General features: G+C 39.9%; 1 protein-coding gene across 1 annotated transcript in view; it reads right to left on the reverse strand.

The window, feature by feature from the left end:
* DNAH5 (dynein axonemal heavy chain 5) overlaps positions 1–22,040 on the reverse strand; it is a 193,974-nt gene that overhangs the window by 16,931 nt on the left and 155,003 nt on the right. Inside the window, exons 66-73 of the mRNA XM_074353814.1 lie at positions 18,176–18,419; positions 17,069–17,183; positions 16,264–16,454; positions 12,464–12,585; positions 10,529–10,678; positions 5,427–5,672; positions 2,066–2,285; positions 212–417 (exon numbers count right to left, since the gene is read on the reverse strand). Of these exons, the coding sequence (XP_074209915.1) occupies positions 212–417; positions 2,066–2,285; positions 5,427–5,672; positions 10,529–10,678; positions 12,464–12,585; positions 16,264–16,454; positions 17,069–17,183; positions 18,176–18,419 (1,494 nt within the window). The remainder of the gene's footprint in view (positions 1–211; positions 418–2,065; positions 2,286–5,426; positions 5,673–10,528; positions 10,679–12,463; positions 12,586–16,263; positions 16,455–17,068; positions 17,184–18,175; positions 18,420–22,040) is intronic.

Genomic DNA, 22,040 nt, shown 5'->3' on the forward strand with positions numbered 1-22,040 from the left:
TTTGAGAAGTAAAAAGATAATCAAAACTTGTCCATTTTCCCCCCTGAAATCAAGAGGTTAGTGTGACCCAAGTTGCTATGACTTAAAAAGAATGACTTTGCAAGCACAGAAAATCATCATTCTTACAGGATTTACCCCAAGGCTGGGCAGTCTTAGCTCGAGGACCCAAGACCACAGTCACCAGTGGCACGAAGCAGTGTGCACACAGTACCTTTTTGAGATCCATGTCATCTAGGTGGTTTTGGATGAACTGCACCGTGGCGTTAAAGTCGGCTTGGTTAAATTCATAGGGGATGTTCCAGCCCAGGGGGCCGAACTTGCGCCGCTCCTGGACCGTGGAGTGGAGGAAAGCCACGGCGTACAGCAGGGGCTTCCACTGGGCCACGGCGCTCACATCCAGCAGGTCTTGGCTCACGCCTGTTGGGGTCCGTTGTGTGAAAAACTATATCATCTCTCAAACATCTTTATTTTCTACTACTTTTATAAGTTATTAGTTATTTTTGTAAATTCTTGATATGAAACTTCACTGACCTTGAATTATTTTGATCATATTCATATGACAATTATGACTTCACTTTTGGGTATTCCCTCGAAAACGTATGCAAAGAGACTTGAGGGGAGTGGGGGATTGCTAACATGGACCAAGTTCCTGTCAACCTACCAAAATAATATGGGGATAAAATAGAAGTGGAAGAATCATGGCAGTAAAATAAGTACTATGACTATTACTACTACTACTAATAATAATGCTTATTGTTGTTGTTATTACTGTCAGGGGCACGTACACAGGTTGCAATGGCTCCAATAAACTCTATTAACAATTTAATATTAATTAAAATAGTGTATGTAGAAGCCCGTTGCTATTAAGAAGTACAAACTATTAGACATAAAATAAGCTACAAGGATGTATTGTACAACATGGGAAATACAGCCAGTATTTTATAATAACTATAAATGGAGTGTAACCTTTAAACATTGTCAATCACTATATCATATACCTGTAACATATAATATTGTACAGTGATGGTACTTCAATTTAAAAAATTAAAAACAATAATAATAAAATATAAAGAAGCCCACTGCAATCTGAGTATATTCCCCAAATATTAATTATGATTATTATATATGTATATATTATATTGCATATATAAAATTACAAATTCTTTCATTTGCAATCTTTTTTCACTGACATCATCCTTCCACGTCTGTTTTATTGGCAAAAGTTTGAGCGTTGTTAACAACTCCAAGAAAAAATTTCTTTGTTGATTTTTCAGATTGACATGTAATAATTATTACATTGATCATTATTATTATTAAATATACTATTTTAATTAAAATTTATTCCAACTGTCCTGGATAGTTTTCATTATCCCTATTTTAGATACGAGGAAACTGAAACTCAGGTCGTTTAAGTGACTCACACCCGAGAAAGCAAAGCATTTGTTCAGATAGGACCAGAATCAGGATTTCTGACCCCGAGGTTCACACTCTTTCCATGACTGTGAGTGTCAGACAGGAAGCTGTGAAACAGAGGGAGCAAATGTAAAGGGAATAACTCAGGTCCCACTGAGACACAAGGGGCATTTGGTCTGGTTTTGCTGCTAGTGTCTGGTTTCTAACTTAGCTAACATTCTGACAATCCGACTCACGTCTTCATGAAATGAAGGCAGGCCGCAACTTCCATTCAGCCTCTCCTCTTGGAAGGGGCTGCTGTCCGACTTTGGGTGTGGAGCATGAAGACCATCAACAATAGAATTATCAGTTTTAGATGGTCATGGAAAAAGGCAGGGGTCTAGTGGAGAACAGCATAGGCCAAAGCAGAGCAATGGGGAGCTGGGAAAAACAAACAGGAAAAATACAAGGTGGGGTCCTGAGCTCTGGTGCCCTCCCACTGCCGGAGGTACTTAACGTGGAGCATGACAGAGGGCTGTCCCCCCGCCATCACTTCAAATAACAGTACCACTCGCTACAACTAGATCTTAGCTAACTCCTTTTCCATAATTTCTTTAAGGAAACAATTTAAGCACAAGAACGCCCATAAGCTCAGAAGTATTCTTCGACTCACCACCGTACGTTCTTTTCAGTCCTGCCCGGAGGCCCTGTGGAGGCTCATTGGCAAACTTAATGGACATCTGGAGGAGTGTGATGGGAAACTGCTTATGAACCTCGGTGGTCATCCAGAGGCGGAAAGCATCATGTACGGTCTCTGTTTCCACAATTGTGTCCATCAGCTCATCCATGAAATCCAGTCCCAGGTGGCAGTTCTGCAGAAGTGCCCATCCTCCCTAGGTCAACAACGGGAAGTGGAAATTAGGCTATTCTTGTGTTTCACCCAGAGATGCAAATTAGTACGTTCTTTAGAAATCAAGTAGTTAAAATTTAATAGAAAAGCACTTTAAATTAATCAGGGTTAAATCTAAGGATAAAATAATGTCTGACAGAGGTATGCAACATTTTTGTTTTATTCCAGGTATGTGTCCTGCAATTGCAGTAATGATATATGCTAGGATTCATGAAAGTCACCAGACTGAAACATAAAGAGAGATAACAGCACTTTGAAGAGAGGTGGTTGACTCAAAACATCCGTTTTAGCTCAGCTCCTTCCCCAAATTCCATGAAGGACAAAGATAATGAGGGTGAAGACAATTTCAATAACATTTAAAACAGACTCAAGAAAGCTGAACCCTAAACTGGCATTCATGGAGAGCAGAGACATAGCCTGATTTATACCCAGTTACTCCCCACACACTCAAGAATGGGAGACAACGGTCCCTCTGAAAGTGGGAGAAGATGATGGACTAACACAAGGAGATTCAAAGTCCAGACCCCTGACGGGCTCCCCTAATGGAAGATGGAAAGTTGATTTTCTTCAGAAGGCAAAACAGACAGGGTTCCAAGTAGAGGACAGCAGACAGTTAAGAGTGTAAGGACTTCACTGAAAACAGGTGAAAGAAAGTTTACCTATTGAATTTTGAGACCTATTACCTCCCTTCTCAGAGTTCCCAGAACCCAGGCAGTGGGGCGTATACACTCTGGAAGGTGAAAGAATCTTCTCTGGGGAACCTGACCACTCTAAGAACAAGAGGCTTAGAAAATAGTAAGCCGTATCTCTTGTGTAAATCATTCTATGAGGATAAGAAGATTCCTTGGGTAAAGCTACACAGGCAACAATCTAGGTCGTGCAACAATAATTAACTCAGTATCTAGTCTATAGAATATTTTTACTAAAATCATCTACAATATCCGATCATAATCTTGAGTTGTTTTCTTGACTCTGCAACTTCCAATTATTTAGATTTAATTAGTGGAACCTGAGATATTTTTCTTTTCAAGAAACAAACTAAGCACCAGATCTAAAAATCCTAGTAGAGTAACAAAAAAAACTGATGATTTTGGAATTTCACATATTCCCTTAGCTTTTCTTAGAAGTATACAGCACTGCTGAGGGAATAACTTTTTTTTGTCCCACAAACATTTAATTGACACTGTCCATCATTCAAACAAAGGAGAAATTAAATGTGACACAAGCACAAAGAGGCTTCAGAGGCTCGGTGTCACCCAGCACACAGGCGGCTCCTGATTAAAGCTTCTTAGGGGAGATCTTTGAGGCGTCAATCTTCACCCACGGGATCCCTTCGCCAAGGCTGTTTCTTTGTTGTCACCACTTTCTATGTTAAATGTTTTGCATTTTTACTGAGCAGATTATCCATTTTGCTGTTCTTGGGTAGCTGGTCCATTCTGTCTTAGCGCCTCGAACGTTTCTCACAAAACTTTTTAAAACCACTATCATCTCTGACAAGTTATAAGCATGCTGAGAATAAAAATAAAGATTTGCTTAAATTTTACTTGAAATTTGACTACAAAACAGAAAGCATGGATCAACTGAAGGCCAAAAAAATCCCATTTAAATTCTAATTGAGTTGCTGAAACTGTAATTATTAGTCACACCATTATTTATTTTAAACTCAAGTTAAACAAGCGGCCTGTGCCTGTGAGTGTTTTTGTTCTAAGTACAGCGCTGTGCAGAGGGAGGGATGGAGGAAGGAGCCAGGATGGAGGTCCACCAAACCCTCATGTTGGACCAGACCTGGGATTCTCAAACATGGTGGAATTTTTTCATCTCTAAAGGTATTTAAATCACACGCTTTCTGCCTTCCCCCTCCTAACTGCAAACCAAGTGCATCAGACACAGCACAGCACACGTGAGAGGCCCCTCCCTTTCATCAAAGCTGGGGCAGGGCACAGCTTGAGGATGGAAGAGCCTCGAAGTAAATATGGAGGTTCTGGAACCCAGTGGGCTCAGTTCTAGACCGGGGGAGGGACCAGGATGCAGTAAGGTTCTAGATTCAGCAGCTGCACCCTAGAACCCAGTGGTTTCACGGTGAGCCTAGTGTCTGGGGGTTGCAGGGAGACAGCCAGTCCTATCCTCAGTGGGAGGCATTCCCTGGAGGGCACAGAGGAGTTTTGAGATATTGGGAGGAGAGCTCAGACTCAGGGAAGGAAGGTCAGGGTCTGCTCCCTAAAAAGGGCAGAAAAGCATCTGGACCAAGACTGCACGTTGTCCAGTAGGAATGAGAAGCCAAGTGGTTCTTCCACCTCTTGCTTGACCAAAGTGTGGAGGAAGAGGAGACCAGGGATGGAGGCACCCCCTGGGCAGAGTCGGGCACCCCAGAGAAGGCTAGATTAATGTACACGCAGAGGGTTCTGTCCTGGAGCTTGAGTTCTAGAGACGAAATAGGACCTTCTGTATTCAGTTACCTTAAATCCCTAAAAGTGCCTCAGCTCTAGATTTGACTGTCCCAGGAGCAGGGTCACCACGTGTCTCCAGCGATGGTGGCCCCCGGGCCAGGCCTGAGCACGGCATGCTCTGTACACTGCGGAATTTGCAAGCTGCAAAGGGCTCTAGGAGCCCCACCTGGAAGGCAACAGGCCAGGTTTCCTGAAACCTCTGCGACCACCACAGGGTAAGGGTAAGATTCCTGGCGTCTGGGATCCGGGCCAGGCCTAGGGGACTCCAGGATACAGATTACGCACTCTGGAACCCCAGAAAGGCACGGTGTTGTGGATTCAGGAGTGTTGTAGATTCCAAGAGCAGCGCTGGAGGGGCTGAAGGGTGTGGTGGAAACAGGGAGCTGCGAACCCCCCAGAGGGTTCGGGATCCGGAGTGGGCTTTAGCTCTACGCAAACTGGTCGGGAAATAAGATGTTCCGACTGGGCACGTTTTCCATAAGTCAAGGATCAGTAGAAAAAGTTTTAAATTGCATTCATTTTTCCGTGAATATTTTCTATTCAATATCATGCTTTTCCCTATTTAGTAAACAGCGTGCGGTACATTGATCTGAACAATTTACAGGTTCTTTTCTGCACTGCTCTTTTAGAACCTGTAACATCAACATCACAACACAAAAGTAGACATTTGGCCTTACGTTCACCATGGTTTGCTGCAAGAGCTTGCGAGCATGCACCTCCTGGCCCTGGCCCACTGACACGTAACGGGTTTCTATTTTAAGTCTCTTTCCCAAGGCGATGATGGAATCTGTAGGATCTGAGCCCATAGACAGGAGACAGATGAGTGGTGTCCGTGGGTCAGATTCCTCCCACGTCTTCTCCAGGTCCAGGAGAACTCCTTCTGCATAGTTTTCTCCCATGGCATCCACGATGTACTTGCGGGCCTGCCAAAAACAGTACACAAGTGACCGAAACTGGTTCCAGCCCCTTCATGTTATGTATAATCCAGTGTGGTTCCAAAATTCATTTTTGTAGATTATCTCAATCACGTCCACAGTAACCCTGCCAGAGAAATAGAGCAGAGGCTTTTCTCTTGTTTGTTCATTTGTTTGTTTGAAGCCCCACTGCACAGACTGGGAGGCTGAGTTACTTGGCAAACACACGATCACACAGGAAAAAGACCAGAACTCACGTTGGCTGACTTTTTGTCTGGGACCTGTTTCAATACACTGGCTGCTTCATGCTATACAAAAAAAACCTTTTTTTAACTGAAGTGTAGTTGATTTCCAATATTAGTTTCAGATGTATTGCAAAGTGATCCAATATATATATATATATATATATATATACACATACACACACACACATATACACACATTTTATCACATAGGAAACAAACTATGGTTACCAAAGGGGTAGGGGGGAGGGATAAATTAGGAGTTTTGGATTAACATACACACATTACTATATATAAGACATATAAATAGCAAGGCTCTACTGTATAGCACAGGGAACTATATTTAATTTCTCATAAAAAATGCTAATTAGGAAACTCTATTATTGAGGATGCTTTAAGGGGAAAGTATATGCATTCAAATAATCCAGTAAGCAGTACAATGCCTGCTTGTTTATCAAAGAACTAATTACTGAATAACTACTTACTGAAGGAAATTTACTGGAGACTTGTTGAATTAATTAATTAATTTTTTAAAGATTTAATCCATAGTCTTTCTCCTAATCACTATTATCATTCCTTTTCATTTTCTGCTTTCCCCTTTAATGTCTTTTTTTTTTAACTTAAATCTGTGTTTACAATATCAGACTTTGTCACCTATTATTATCAACCACATAAAAACTATTTCTAGTAACAACACAGTGCTTTTTCAAACAAGGTAAAAGAATTAATATCTACAATACTTTTGTGAGTATGACCTTTAGTCTACAATTTCTTCCTAGTAAATAACTGGATTCCCTCAAAGAAAAATTTCCTCCTGATACCTTCTCCCACCACATGGGAGTAAAAGCCAAGTTCGTCCCCACAATGGAATTCCCTGGAAAAGCTGTTCTCACATAACAAGCAGAGCCCAGTTGCAAGTGCACTATGATGTGGAACCTTCCGAGGGCACCATGACGTGGAACCTTCCGAGGGCGCCATGACGTGGAACCTTCCGAGGGCGCCATGACGTGGAAACTTCCAAGGGCTGGGTAGGTAAGCCTCCCCGCTCCCATTCTCAGAGACACAAGACAACTTCCTGAAATCAGACAGCCTTCAGATAGACCTGGACCAAAGGGTGACTGGAGCTGGTTAAATAGTTTTCTTTGCCTTAAAAAACAGCCAGAGTTTAATTCCAGCCAGCAATACAGGTTTTTCCTCCATTTTGCATACCTAGCTATGCTCCACACATCCTCAGAGTGATCGTTGGACCCCAGGTCTCTGAGGTTACTAACTGAGAGGATGTCCCCCACTCATGTTTGCTCTCTTTGCAGGTTAGAGTGAGAAGGCAGTGGATACAGTAAGAACATCTTCCAGCTCCCCTATCTCCTCTTCTGTCTCTGTTAGAAGAGGAAAGGGGTGCTGTGTCTAGAGGATTGAATGCCCAAAGTGTTTCTACTTCCTGGTTCCTCCTGGTTTGTGGAGACTCCCCTCAAAAGCCTGACCATCCACATTACAGAGTAAAGATTCCTCTTTAAAAGCAGTCTGTCATGAAATCACCATTTCTCCCACAAGAACACACAAACAAAAATGACAATTTCCATCCCCTAAACTCATAGCAGCTCATTCAAAAGGGCTGGGCCATTTTGCTCTGGGGTCCCTTCTCCTTCTTCTCAAGTCGTAATCCCTGACCATGATGTCCAGGTCACCAAACCTGTGGCAGATTAAGTGGTACATCAATTTGGTAGAGTGCACAGGTTTTCCTGCCTTGGCAATTATCTCAAAATGACTCCCCAGAGGTCCCAGACGTGGCTGGCAGGACTCGGCCAGTGGCAATGAAATGACCAAACAGCACTTGGGCCCCTCACTCATGAAGATGCTCACCCACCCTACCCTTCTTCTCCTTTACGAGCTCCAGTGCTTGGGAGAAGTTCCGAGGAGGTGGAGATTAGTCCAACTGCATTGGGAGCAGAAGACACCACTTGTTTTTGTATCTGTCAATTTTTTTTTTTAGGTTGGCCAGATCCAGTATCGAATTCCTTAGCCAGAGTATAAACACCTACACGTTTTTTACAGCCTTCTGACGGGTACTTCAAAAGTTTGCCTGACATGTCCCTTAGCTTCTCCAAAAGTCTACTCTGTGTACACATTCGGTCACTCAGGCGTTGTGCTCTGTGGTCAGGAAGGACTTCAAAGCCTGGACGCTCAGGTGTTCCACAGGAGGCAGTCGCTTGTTGGCCACAGATACCTGCCATCAGTGCAGCATCTCTACAGTGTACTCGTCAAGATCCGGGTGCTTCGTACTGTAGCACAGCAAGGAGCTCAAAATGGCTACTCTTGCCATACACCTCAGCACTGACCCAACGTGGGCTTTCCATTCAAGCTACAAGTTAACACACTGTTATGCACATCAGGGGCCAGGTGCTAAATATTGCAGGCTTTGGTGGCCATATATGCTCTGTTCCAGCCACTCTACCTACCTCCCATTGTAGCACAAAAGCAAGCCACAGATAGTCCATAAACAAATGAACATGCCTACGTTCCAATAAAACTTTATAGACACTGGAATTTGAACGTTATATAATTTTTACATATCACAAGATATTATTCTTCTTGTGTTTTTCCCCAAGCATTTAAAAATATAAAAACCATTCTTAGCTCACCTGTACATAAACAGGCAGATGCACAAGACAGCCTCCTACAGTGCATCATTCTTGCAACCAGGCTTCTGAATGCCCCAGTCATGCTCAGCCAAAATGCTGAGAACAAGCCTGATGCTGCTTCTGGGGGAATAGGGATTAAGGAATCTACATTGTAGACCTTCTAATATGCGTCCCAGGAAGATGTCTCATGGAAAATTATGAAAGCATTCTAATGTGTGAATAAGAACTTCAGAGGAGAGAACAGTTTTCCAAGGAACCTTCTAGATCTTGTTAAAGACTTGGGTGTTATCATAAGAGCCATAGGAGCCATTAAAGGAATACCATAATGATATTTCCCTTTCTTCTAGAATATATAGGATGGATTAGAGTGGGCAAGAATGAACTACAAGAGGCAAGTTAGGAAGCCATGGCTGTTGTCGGCTAAGGATGACAAAGGGCAGGATGAAGAAGACAAAGTTACAGAGGAGCGGGGGAGACTTCAGTTTCAGCATTGAACCCAATATAGTGTTAAATTAAAAAAAAAAATAAGAAAGAAAGAAAGAAAGAAAGAAAGAAAGAAAGAAAGAAAGAAAGAAAGAAAGAAAGAAAGAAAGAAAGAAAGAAAGAAAGAAAGAAAGAAAGAAAGAAAGAAAGAAAGAAAGAAAGAAAGAAAGAAAGAAAGAAAGAAAGAAAGAAAAGGAAGGAAGGAAGGAAGGAAGGAGGAAGGAGGGAGAGAGGGAGGGAGGGAGGGAGGGAGGGATGGAGGGAGAAAGGGAAAAAGAAGAGGAAAAAAGTGGGGGAGGGAGAGAGAGAGAGACTACTTGAACCTTCTATACTTCCTTTAAATAAGGCAACTGTTTGACAATTCATCTGGGAAGGATAAAAATAATGAAGTCGAGAAGAAAAACCAAAGGAAGGGTGATCTTAGTGCCCTGAGTGGCAGAACTCATTTTTCTTTTCTCAATAAACCATTGAATCTGGTTGTTTTTATGACTCCGCAGCACCCAGGTGGGCTTGGAGGTGGTTATTCCATATGTTTTGAACACTCCCTCTGGAGGGTGACAGGGATGACTTCCTACATTCTATTAGAAACTCTAGCCTATTGTTACTTTATGGCTTATTTAAGAAGTCTGTTCAAAAAAATCAATGTCTATGAATATTAAAGTTTAACTTTTAGCTGTGAAGGCAAGACACCACACGTCTGTCTAGTGGGTGAACTTCTATGATAGTAGGGCCAGCAGATGAAAAGCCTTTGAAAAGATGGACCTTCTGGAGGAAGGGTTTACATTTAAACCGTATGTACCATTCAAAGAACGTTAGGCCAGCCTGCTTTCTTACATGGAGGTTTGTGACACGCTCCAGGGAAATGACTGTGAGTTTGGGAATACTCTGCTTCCCTCTGGCCTCTCTCTCCCCTCTAGTACCTGCACATCCTTCCTCCATTCAAGAAACATTATCTTTCTTGTAATAACCTTTAATGAAAATGAATGCATGTATACATATGTATATGTATGACTGGGACATTATGCTGAACACCAGAAATTGACATATTGTAACTGACTATACTTCAATAAAAATAAATTAAAAATAAATAAACAGATAAAAAAAAATTTTTAATTAAAAAAATAAACATTATTTTACTATTTCCCCCACTAGCAAAGTGGAGGAGCTGTATCACTTTTGAGTTAATATAAAAATGATATGGAAAAACATTACATCACCTTCAAGCTATACCGACATACTCACCTTCAAAACATGGTTTCCTCATTCACTCTTATTGTACCACTTAGACCAAAGAAAATTATCAAATCACGTAGCCCACATGTATGCCCCAGTATATTTATTTGTTTGTTTTTTCCATTTTTCACATCTGCATTGCTAGAAAATTATATAAAAGCCTACAAGAAAAATTCTCATTGGGGTGAACATTTTAAATAGTCTCTTAAATTTAAAAGGAAATTCTCCTTTATAATATTCTCCTATTTTTAAAATATGTACTTTTTACCTGGGCAATGGTTCTGTCAGGACACCAGGCTCTAATAAGGAGAAGACGTCTGAAGCAGTCAAGAGATTTATCATAGGCGTTTGGAAGGGGTTCCTCCTCAGGGTTTTCCTTATCAAACCAAATTTTCCACATTTTTTCATTTCTTGATATCTGAAAATGCCAGGGGATAGGAAATGTGTCACACCACAGAAAACTCTTTTCCTAAGAGTTCACATTTTTCCTCTAACTTTCTGACCATTGCAGACATGTGTGAATGATATCCCTTGACTATTCTTTAAAATTTTATATTCTAGTGCCAAAAGTTGGAGAGTCTAAAATCAAATGTGATTTGTTCTAAAGTCAGTCTGTATTAATGCCAGCCTATGTCTCCCTTTCAAAGGAGGGTGAGTCCCGGGTTGTAATTTCTTCTATGCCTTTGTGGTAGCAAATTTGTAACAGAATAAAGAGATCAATAGAAATTCATTTTCATTATTTTAAGGAAATATGATTTGCTCCAAGAGATCCCCTATGATTAGGAACCAAGTCTCGTTCACTTATGTTTCCTCATTTCCCAGGACCGTTCTTGGAACAAAAGAAGACATTTAATACGTGTTTGTTATTGAAGTTTTTTGGTCAATACTGTATCAATCTAGAGTAATTTGAAATATACCACTTAATATTGTCATCAAATGAATAATCGCACTTGCTTCCTACAGGCAATTAATAAAGGGAAAAAAAACCACAGCCTGTTATCCTTTGGAGCTTAAAAAATCAAAGAGAAACAAGCATTATATGGGCAAGTATCTGAAACTCATAGAATAACATCTGCAGATAAATTTAATCTTATATTCTCTGGTAGATCCCCTTTGATTAAAGCCCCAAATATATTTTTTGAAGGTCTAATTAAAGGAAAACACATTTAGGTTCGTAGTCAGAAAATATCATGTAAGAATAAAAATCACCTCTTTCAATCATGAAAGACTATATAATATGGGTGGATTTCAGGCATAAAATATAACCTCCAGAAGAGAGCTACTCGACAGACAACGGTCCAGGAAAGGTCACTCAGCGTCATCCCCTGGGGGAACAAGCTAGAATGCATTAAAATCTCCCAGGTGAAAGTTATTTAACCCAGTAGGATGGTTTGTCCCCTAATTGCATGGTAATCACCAAGATTAAGCCGAAACATAAAAATATAGCAGAACTTAATCTTCCAGTCAATTTAGAGTAGAGAAGTCAAGAACCAGCCCTAGGATGTTTTTTGGTCAAAAAAAGCCTTCAACTTGCAGCTAAGAAAGCCACCTTGCTGGTCCATGTGACTTCTCTCTGGTCACCAGATTTTCAAGAACCTGTTTCCTGGCTTGTCCTAATTCAGTTTTCTATACCCAGCTTCCATGGTCCCAACAGATATACCATCCATCAGGAACTGGCTGCTTCTGAAAGGACAGCTCCTGAAGATAAAAGGCCAGGTGGCTGCGTCAGACTCACACGCAGACGCCTAGCTAGGGCAGTACAATGAGGAGCAGGAGGAAAAGGAGGAGAGAGAGAGGAACGAGACGCAAGAAAGAAAGGATATTTAGCATTTAGACACAGGATGTTCCTATTTCTGTCCAGTTAATCTCTAGAAAGAAGGCAGAACCTCCTGAGCATCTCTCATCATGCGACCCAACTGAACCTGCCAGTCTTCCCGCTTGCGGACCTCCAATTGGTGAACCTGACATACGGCCCAGGTCAGCGCTGGTTAACCTTCCTGGGCAAATAACGTCTTCCTGTGAGGCCAGTGGGCCACGGGTGGAGTCTGCTTTATCAGAGCACGAGTGGGCTGTAGAGAAGGCCGGGCACTGGTCCTACCATTGTGTGAGTAACCATAGCAAGAAATCTCTCTCTCCCACAAGTAATGTAGCCACTGATAAATCACTGTGACATTATCATAAGTTTATTCAAAGCATAAGATACCTGATCAAGGACATCTGAAAACTGTCTAAGTTTGCTGAGTTCCACCAAATTCAGCCAGGTCATGTCCAGGATCCATTTGGACGGTTTAGGAGGACAGGCTTTCAAGTCCAACGAGGCACCACCTTTCAAGTGAAACATCTAAAATTATTACATTTTTCTTTCTTTACTGTAAAATCATTTCTTTATAAAAAAAACTTGCTGAAACTATTTTAATTTCAATTATTTTACCACCTTGACATTTATTAAACTCAGAAACATGAATCACAGTGACGAACAAGCTTTAAAATGTAAACAGAAATACATGGTTTTAGGGGAAAAAATTTTTAAGAATCAATACTATAGGTTTGGATCCAGACAAGTGCTGGATTCTATCTTAGCTCCACCTGGCCACGGTCCAGGACAAGCTCATCTGTCTGGGCCTCAGTTTCCAAATATGTACAATGGGAATAATGAAGCCTGGGTGTCTGAAAACAGCAGAATGATAGAAAATATATGTGTAAGCCACTCAAAACAGGATCAAGGACAAAGCAGAGGGTCGCTAAATGAGCAGCTACTGTCAGCATTAAGAATTGCCGAATGTTGACATAAGCTCATTTTAAGAAGATAATTTACCTAGAAATGTTAGTAGCACTACCTGTGTTTGAAGGCTTCTCCCCTATAAATCAGTGTATCATTTACATCATTTTGAGCATACCCAACGGCCTCGTGTTATGGCACTTATTTTTGGTCAGTCTAACCACAGCAAACATTTCCACTGGGTACCGACTCTTACCTTTTTCCTGATGATTTACCCAAGCTCATGTAACTCCCATAACTCTCACAACACTATAAAATAAATGACACCTTAAAATGTTGTTGCTGCCCATCTCAGAAAAATCATATTTTAAGTCAAAGAGTTAGCAAGTCTTCTACAGGATGAAATACACTATTTAATAAATAACATCTATTAAAATGTTTCACAGAAAATATGCTCTAAGCATAATTCATAAAAGGATGTAACCAATCCATTTGGCTACACTATTTTTTGGAACAGAGCAGGTCATAAACAAATGATAATGCTCAAGATATTTATCGAGCCAATCTCTACTTTATTTAGATACCATGGACCCCACTAAATTGCTGTCTTTTGCCAAATCTATCTTAGTATACTTCCAAGGTAAGCGGAACAAAAGGTAAGGGAAGCCATTTCAATGAAAATATTAACTCATAAAATCAAAACAGATTGCTTGAACACCAGGGAGCAGTTAAAGACAATGGCACTGTGTTGAAAAATGTCACACCAATTTCCAAGGAAACTGCCCATTTTCTGACCAACTGAAAAGAATAAGGTATTCACCACAGAGTTAGGGAAAAGCTATTCATGGGAAAGAAAGGATGTTCCTTGCAGCCAAAGCATTATTCATTACTTAGTAGAGGGTAACGAGGTCATGATTATCTTGTCTGCCTCAAAAGTGTACAATGGGCCACAAAGACTATTGTAATGGGCGGAAGGAGGAGGAGGGACATATTCCTGGATAATATGACACCAGATTAGATGGACTCCTGCTGAACGAACAGCTGGGATGGGGATAATTCAAAATAAATTATCAACATGATTGAGAATTATGCCAGTCCCTTCAAACCCTCAAACCCTCACTCTGGGGAAAAGTAGATTTAAATCTTTATCATAATTCTTTGTAAAAATGATACATGCTTTTAATGAAAGATTTATACAAGTTATACCATGCAGTCATAGAGTGGCATAGCTAAGACAGATTTAGAAAGTCATCTAGGCTCATCCTTTCCCATCCAGAGATGAGTAAATTAATTGAGACCAGTATCTAAACACTGTTGCTAGCTAAATAACATTTTCAAACAAGTGATTTAAAAGTTCCTACAGAGGGATCATGCCGTTGGGCAGCTCTCACCAACATAATTAGCAAAAGGAAATCTTATGAAACTGTGTCTTAAAGCAGTACAAAAACCAGCTGTTGAATGCCAAAGGCCCACGAAAACCAGTCCAACCCATGCAAGCCTCAGACCAAGCAAAATAAACTAAAAAACTAAAGCTGATATAATCTGTCACTTGCTGACCATATTCCATCTGCCAGGGTTTGTGTAAGTTGTGTGAATTCTCAATAATCCTATTACGTATATTTGACTACCCTTGTTTTATAGTGGAGGCAACTGAAGCTCGAGAAGGCTGTCACCTGCTTAAGACCGTTCATCCAGAAAGAGGCAAAGCCGCTCTTTTCCCTTCAAGTCTTCCTAAGCCTAAATACCATGTTTGATACCATCATGCCAAACTGTAACGTAATTTACAATATTTCAACCAGTCCAGGATGCTATGTCCAATGTCATTTCCATGGGGAGATGGCTCCCATGCCTGAATTGAGGAGGTCAGGCACAGCTTTCCCATGGGAAGCCCCACCAGCTGGAGGACCAGACCCACTGAGGCCAAGAATTAGTGATGTATGAAGACTCACTGAAGGGAGAAGGCAACCCCTACACCTGCATGTCTATCTAAGGGGATGTCTCTCCAGACCATTCATCTTCCCTGTGCTCTGATTTAGGAAACTGGGAAAATAAAGAAACCCAAGGAGCAAAGGCTTGAGGGCTAAACACAAAGAATAGAGAAAGAAATCAGCCACAGATCAGACATTTCTAAATTTTCAAGTGTAACTGAATGAGTCTTTGTTGCTGCTATAAGATATATGTATGCACAGGCCTGTGTACATGAACATGAATATGTGTAAGTAGGACTCCGACCTATACACCCCCACGTGGGCCCTTCCCTTCTGCCCCGACCAGGGTCCTCTTCAAGCTCCTCTGCAAATCTACTCTCCAGGTGAAATCGTGAAAATCCACCCCACTCTGAAGATAAAGTTGTGTCTTATCTTTAAAGATAGACCTGGGACTCTATTCAATTTCTTGTAAAATAATGGAAAGAATCTGAAAAGAAAAAAAATACATATATATGCATGTATATGTATAACTAAATCAATCGGCTATACACTTGAAAGAAATACTGTAAATCAACTATACTTCAATAAAAGTTTTTAAAAAAGAAAGATATAGTATATAAAACCGTTTCAACCCCAGCATCATTTCCACGGTTATTTTAAATAGTTTTTTGTCCAGACTTTCAAGAATGTGTTAGTAAATGTAGGTTTCCCAGCCTTCCACAGGGCCGTCTTGTTCCAGGGGCACAGGGGACCCGCCTGTGAGTGATGTCACAACAGATACAGAGGAAACATTCAGGGCATGCGCGGCACGGTCACCTTACCCGCTCTGCTCCAGCCCCCCTGGTTGCCTGGCTTTGCCTCCATCACACCAGGCTCTGAGCCCTTGATGCCATCTCCTCATCCTTCAAACTTCCTCTAAATGCCCCAGGACCCGCATCCCCTGCTCCTTCAGGCCTTGGCTCACCTGTCCATGTCTTGGGAGTCCTACCCAACTAGAGACCCCACTAAATATCTCATTTAAAATGTTAAACCTCCCCCTTGCACACACCCTGTAACGCTCCCCCATCTCCCTTTCTCTGTTTTTTCCCATAGTGCTTACCACTTTTCTATGTACTACACAATTTACTATTGTTTATTATCTGTCCCAAGTACCTATTCCGTGTGCCAGCACACAGTATGTTTTCAATAAATATTCATGCAATAAATGAACAAATAAAAGATCTCACATAAATGCGATCTTCAATGAGATGCAAGGAAAACTGCCATTGCCAAAAAAAAAAACAAAAACTGCACAGGACCTTCACAATGATTCCTACATCTGCACCTGTGCACAGCGCTTCCTGTTCTTATACTGACCTTTGATAAGGGTGAGAAACTCTTCGTGCTTGACTCGGTTCCTCTGGATGTCGATCTTTAGGGTAAGCAGCAAGGTGAACAGGAATTTGTGCTCCTCGTACAATCCCCGGGCTGTGTACTTGTAAACCTCGTAGGTCATGTGTTCGATAATATTAGCGATCCTCTTGCTTGTGATTGGGCTTTTGACAGACCTGGAGAACAGAACACTTCAGTCAGGCTTATCCCATCGCCCTTTTCAATCGTCCCTAAAAACAACATCTTTAACGTAAAATAAGTAACTCTGGAGGACCAATTCTTACTTTTTACACATCTAGAGTAAGCCTCCTACATCTAAAATAACAAGCATTTTCAATTGTCCCTAAAAACAACATCTTTAACGTAAAATAAGTAACTCTGGAGGACCAATTCTTACTTTTTACACATCTAGAGTAAGCCTCCTAAATCTAAAATAACAAGCATTTTCTCAACATGAACTAATGTAACAGAATCCTCCACATTTTTGTCTGAATCAGTTTTACCCACGGGGCATTATCACTCACAACAACGTCTTGGTAATTTTCTTGTTTAGCAGAAACAGGGGAAACCAAAGGAATCAATCAGTCAATGAATAGTTGGTAGAGCTTTCTCTGAGCATAAAATGACAAATGAGAATGATTTGTTAACACACTGGTAATTATGCTCATCTGATGTTAAAAAAAAAAAAAAAAGAATCTTAGTAGCAAAGGGAAAAGATGTTATCAATGTAAGGTCATCATCCTAGCCCACAGATAAAGAATTCAGCTTGGCTTCCTGAGTACAGACGTACCTGGCTAAGGAAAGGTCAAACAAGCCAAGAAACTGGCGGAGCGAAGTCTGATACATCTCATTAACCAAGTGCATCTCCGTGATGAGGAAGTAGAGGATGCTGCCTCGTGTAGCGACTGAAAAGACAAAGAGCAAGGTTGCTGTCACTACGAGCGTGGAAAATAAATGACCTGTGCACAGAGCAGTCTGAAGCCTAAATGAAAACAAGTTTTATTTTTATGTCTTTTCAATGACCGTCTACCAGCAATGAGAGTCTAGAGCAACGTTCATCATATATATTTAATTCTTCTTTATAAGCTTGGGACAGGGAGTCTGCTATTTGTGTTCATTAAATGATACTTTCCTTTTTAGAATCTCTAGATCCCTTATAAATATATTTTATTACATTTTTTCATAGATAGAAAAGACAACCAATGGGATAGCACAGGTTATAACACCCAGCAGATTGTGTGTGTAAGCGTTGTAAGGACCTCCTTCTTATGCTCCATGAAGAAGCCCTGAATAACCTTGGCCTCAAGTTGGCAAATCAAGGCATCGTAAATATGACGCCGTTGACTCTCCACTAGCAGATATTGTTTTGATTATTTTTCCAGGAGGAATGATAAATTACCAAAGGAAATGGAAGTCTTTTAGCAGGTTCCTTTTGTAACCCACAAACAATAACGATTTGCTAATTGGTAGATAAGGCTGACGCGTTCCCATGAGACCAGAGAACTAATACAAGGCTACAATCAAAACATACAGGCTTATGGTTACCAAATGATAAACTAGAGAACAGCCCACAAATGCAGCATGGATTCCTCAACTTCACTAGTTTGTAGTTGGATATCCTTTAAAAATTCTCCTCTTTAATTTCTAGTTTAAAAATAAGTTCACAGGAACCTTAAAGAATTTGTCAACTAACATGAATTATAAACACCTAGAAAATCTGCACCATCAAAAAATGTCTTCATCTTTTACTGAATATTTCCCAAAGAAAAGCGACAAAACAAATAGCCACTTCACTTTGCATCATCATTTACATAACATCCTTCCTTACTTCAATTCCTCTAATTCTCATTTCTTGCTTCATTTTCCTGCGACATTTGTCTTTCATTACCAAACTCACCAGGTCTGTATTCCTCCCGGGCTGAGTTAATTTGAATTTCTGTCTCGGCCGAAATTTCCAGCTTCTGTGTCACCTCCTCGGCTGTCTTTTTTGTGTTACTTAGCACAACGATGAGACTCTCATCTTCCACCAGGGACCCCTGGGTACTCGTCAGCCGGTAAAGCAAATTATCTTCGAGCTCCTTCATTCTCCTTTTGTTTGCAGTTACGTCTTCCATGAGACGAGTTCTTTCTTTCTCCAGTTCCTGTCAATTTGCATAAATATATTTTCCTCCTTAATTAACAACTATTGTTTGGCCATTTCTTGAAAAGTTAACCTATGGGGCTACTCTCAAGCTTCTGTACTGTAGTCACCATATTTGACTGAGGGAAATACAGACACCAAAATAAGAGGAGAATTAATGGAGGAAAAAATTGGTGGCAAAGAATGTAAAATTTGCTTTAAAAAAAATTACCAAAATCTCCTTTACTATCTATTTATTTCCTAAAGTCAAATCATTTTTAAGTGACTTTTGTGATTATATTTACTCCTGTTTTGAAACTGAAATATATTTGAAGACAAGTATATATGTCTCGGATTAAATACATTTACCCCTATTTGATTTCTGCTGTTGTTTGAATGTGATTATTTTCAACTTGCTTGTTGAAATAGTACCCAATTCTGCGACAAGCAAGTGTCCAAAAAGTTAGGCAAGCAAACTGTGCTGCTACTGCAGGTACATTTAAATTGAAAAATCATCTTGACCTGAAAAGATGCTGTTCTCACCAAGAGAAGTGAAGCTCTGACTCTTTCCTGCAAGACCTTTATGGATAACTGGGGAGAGAATGGCTTTGGAAGATTATTGTCCTTACTGGCCACCTTTTCCACTTGGTAGTTTGGAGAGGGGGAGACAGTGAAAGAGAAGGAAAGAAACGATGGGGTTGGTGAGGGTGGGGGAAGGAAGAAATGGCCATGACACTGAACAAGCCAAAGGCAGCAGGAAGCCCAGAGGCTGGGAGACAACAAAGAAAATATGCTTCTGGCACCAAGTCAAATTGTACATTCATGAGTCACATTGTTTTATGAGAGACTTGAAGCTCATAAAAGAATTAAAATAGGAAAAGGCAATGAGTAAATAGTATTTAAGATTTTGAAGAGAAAGGTAGGCATTAGTGGGTAGATCCTATTGGGCAGCTACCCGCGCACGTGGTACCAAGCTCACATGGCTAGAGTAAAGCTTCAGAAAGATAAATCTCAATCAGGTATTCTGGATATGGCTCAGCAGGTTTTGTAGATCCGACTCCCTACTGAGAAAACTAGAAATCTAAAGTTAAATGCAGTGATGAATCATATGAAATAATATAAGACATAAGAGGACTACTCATTAATTGCAATGATTATTTACTTACTTTCTAACATAAGACATAATTTAATAGTTACACTCCAAGGATTTTGGAGTTCACTGACACATTCTCCAACTCTTAGCAGAATGCCTCATACGTAGTAGGCTCTCCATTAATATTGTGGAGTGAACGATTAAAGGCTATACCCATTCTCAAACTGATAAACTGAAACATATGGTTAACTCAAAAATCTAGTCATGTCTTAATGCTGGAAATACAAATATGAAAATTCTCCCTTTGTAACTGAAAACCATGAAGTTAAAAATAAAGGTTGTGGTGACAAAATCGCATGAACACAAAGAGCATTGGCCTCTGTTTTAAAAGCCATTTAATAAGCATTATTCCAACCAGTTAATAACCATTGGTTGAACAGGTAAGGGAAGGAAAGTAAAGCAGTGGGAAGAGGGAGGATTTTGACATCAGGAAGATATGTCTGAATCCTAACTCCCAGGACTTATTAGCTACACAAGTCTATAAGCCTCAGTTTCTTCATCTGCAAAGTGGACATAAAAACAGCTCAGAGAGTGATTGTGAGGATATCACTAGACAAGCAGCTGAAACCAGTGACTGGATCATGATAGCTGCTCAGAATACATCTCTTCATCCCCTCCCTTGATTCATTTCCAGCATGTATTTTCAGATGTATTACAATATTTATTTGGAAATGAGTAGTTTGAAAAATAAAATTATAAGTTGGCACAAAATAAATCATACTTTAGAATTTCACATATCATCATAAAAGCACAATGAAGTAGCTGAAAAGGAATTTTTAAAAAAGGAGAACCTTCTAATCTTGCACATGCTTTCATGTCTGCTGGAAACAAGACCATGGGCTGTCAAATCCCAAAACTGCACCAAGTCTTATTGAGCCTTCCAACATAATCATCTTTCTTCTCTCCATCTGTTCCAATTACACAGCAATTGCCCTAATGTAGTCTTTAATTACTTCTTTAATCATAACTGGTCTCCCCGCAGACCCTTTGCTCTGCCATCACCCCCTTTTCTGCTCCCAGTCACTGAGGGATCTCCCTTAACTATTTGGAAAGGTCCAAAATTTTCAACATAGTTTGTAAAACCTGTTACAACCTGTATTTCCAATCTCATCTCTCGCTGAGAGCTATGGGACTGAGACTAAAATCGTGCCTCCACGTTGCTTATGAAAACCATTATTAGTAAAATGAACAGTTATCAGTGATGCATACAATAAGGTGCAAATTATTCCATTTCTGATTTTAAAGATAATAAGTAAAAGCTTGAATATTATTGAGATGATTGTGGTCAATTTAATATCATTGTTAACAACACTAATTAAATAAAACTTTCAATAAATGTAACGCGTATATTCCCAAAGGATTAAAATAAGGCTAAGAAGTAAATTTCCCCCATAGTTTGAAACTGATGAAATAATATACTCTAAAGTAAATACTACAACTTAAGATAATATTTTGGATTATGAAAACAAACTATTAAATAGTACACCAGCAGCCAGACCCTAGAATAGGACAACAGTTACGGGACAAAGAAAGTGATCTCTGAAAGAAAACAGAAAAATTGCTATTTGCTTTTTATTTGAGATTTTAAAATGGAAAACCTAGTTTGGAGTAAAGTTTTCGGCATATTTTCATTTGTATAACTGATTTAAACACATTTCTGTTGAATTACAACTTTAGCTCCATAATATATAGGATCATTCTTTTCTAAATTAATATTAAGAAATTAAGAGACAAAATTAATCAAAATAACTTTGTCTATAAGCATTTTGCCCACAAAAGGGAGTATCTCAATACACACACACACACGGAACAGTAAACATTTGTGCTATGGATTGTATATACTAAGGCTAAAACATAAAAATTTTACAGAACTGTGATAATGTGCAAAGTATCGCCGAACTGAGTAAGAAAATGCAGCAGTGATTCCATAAAATTTCATGAAATGTACTACTAATTAATTAAATGATCAAAATTAAGTGGCTCATGAAGGTACAAACAAAAACTAAAATTCTTTGTGCACATAAACTTCATCATTTTTAAAGCAGATGACAGCCTTCCAGAGCTCTCATTTTAAAATTATCAGCCAGGCTTTCATTCCTGAAGATTCTTTCTCTTCTTTACCTTAATTAAAATAGAAAGATTAAACAACAAAACTCAGAAACATTTTTTTTTTCCTCCACCACCAGTGAGCCGGTGATAACAATGCCTGTTTGGTGTCTTACTAAATTACTTCCCATGTCAGTTCCACCGAGTACAGGTCCTTCCAGCTCCAAAGGAAATAAATCACACATCTGTTCACTCAACCAAAATTCTGAACAATGATGAGACTTGAGGCCTTGTATTCTGTGACCAGTAGCTATTAGTCAATATTAGTATTTTTTCCCTAATAGTACATAGCTCTCTTTGAGATTCTGTCTTGTTCTCTAGGATCAAAGTGAGAGTGACCCTAAGAGACTGGGTTTCTTTAAAGGAAAGTTTCTGAAGGGCCAC

This window comes from Camelus bactrianus, chromosome 3 (assembly GCF_048773025.1).
Source record: "Camelus bactrianus isolate YW-2024 breed Bactrian camel chromosome 3, ASM4877302v1, whole genome shotgun sequence".
Classification (NCBI taxonomy): domain Eukaryota; kingdom Metazoa; phylum Chordata; class Mammalia; order Artiodactyla; family Camelidae; genus Camelus; species Camelus bactrianus.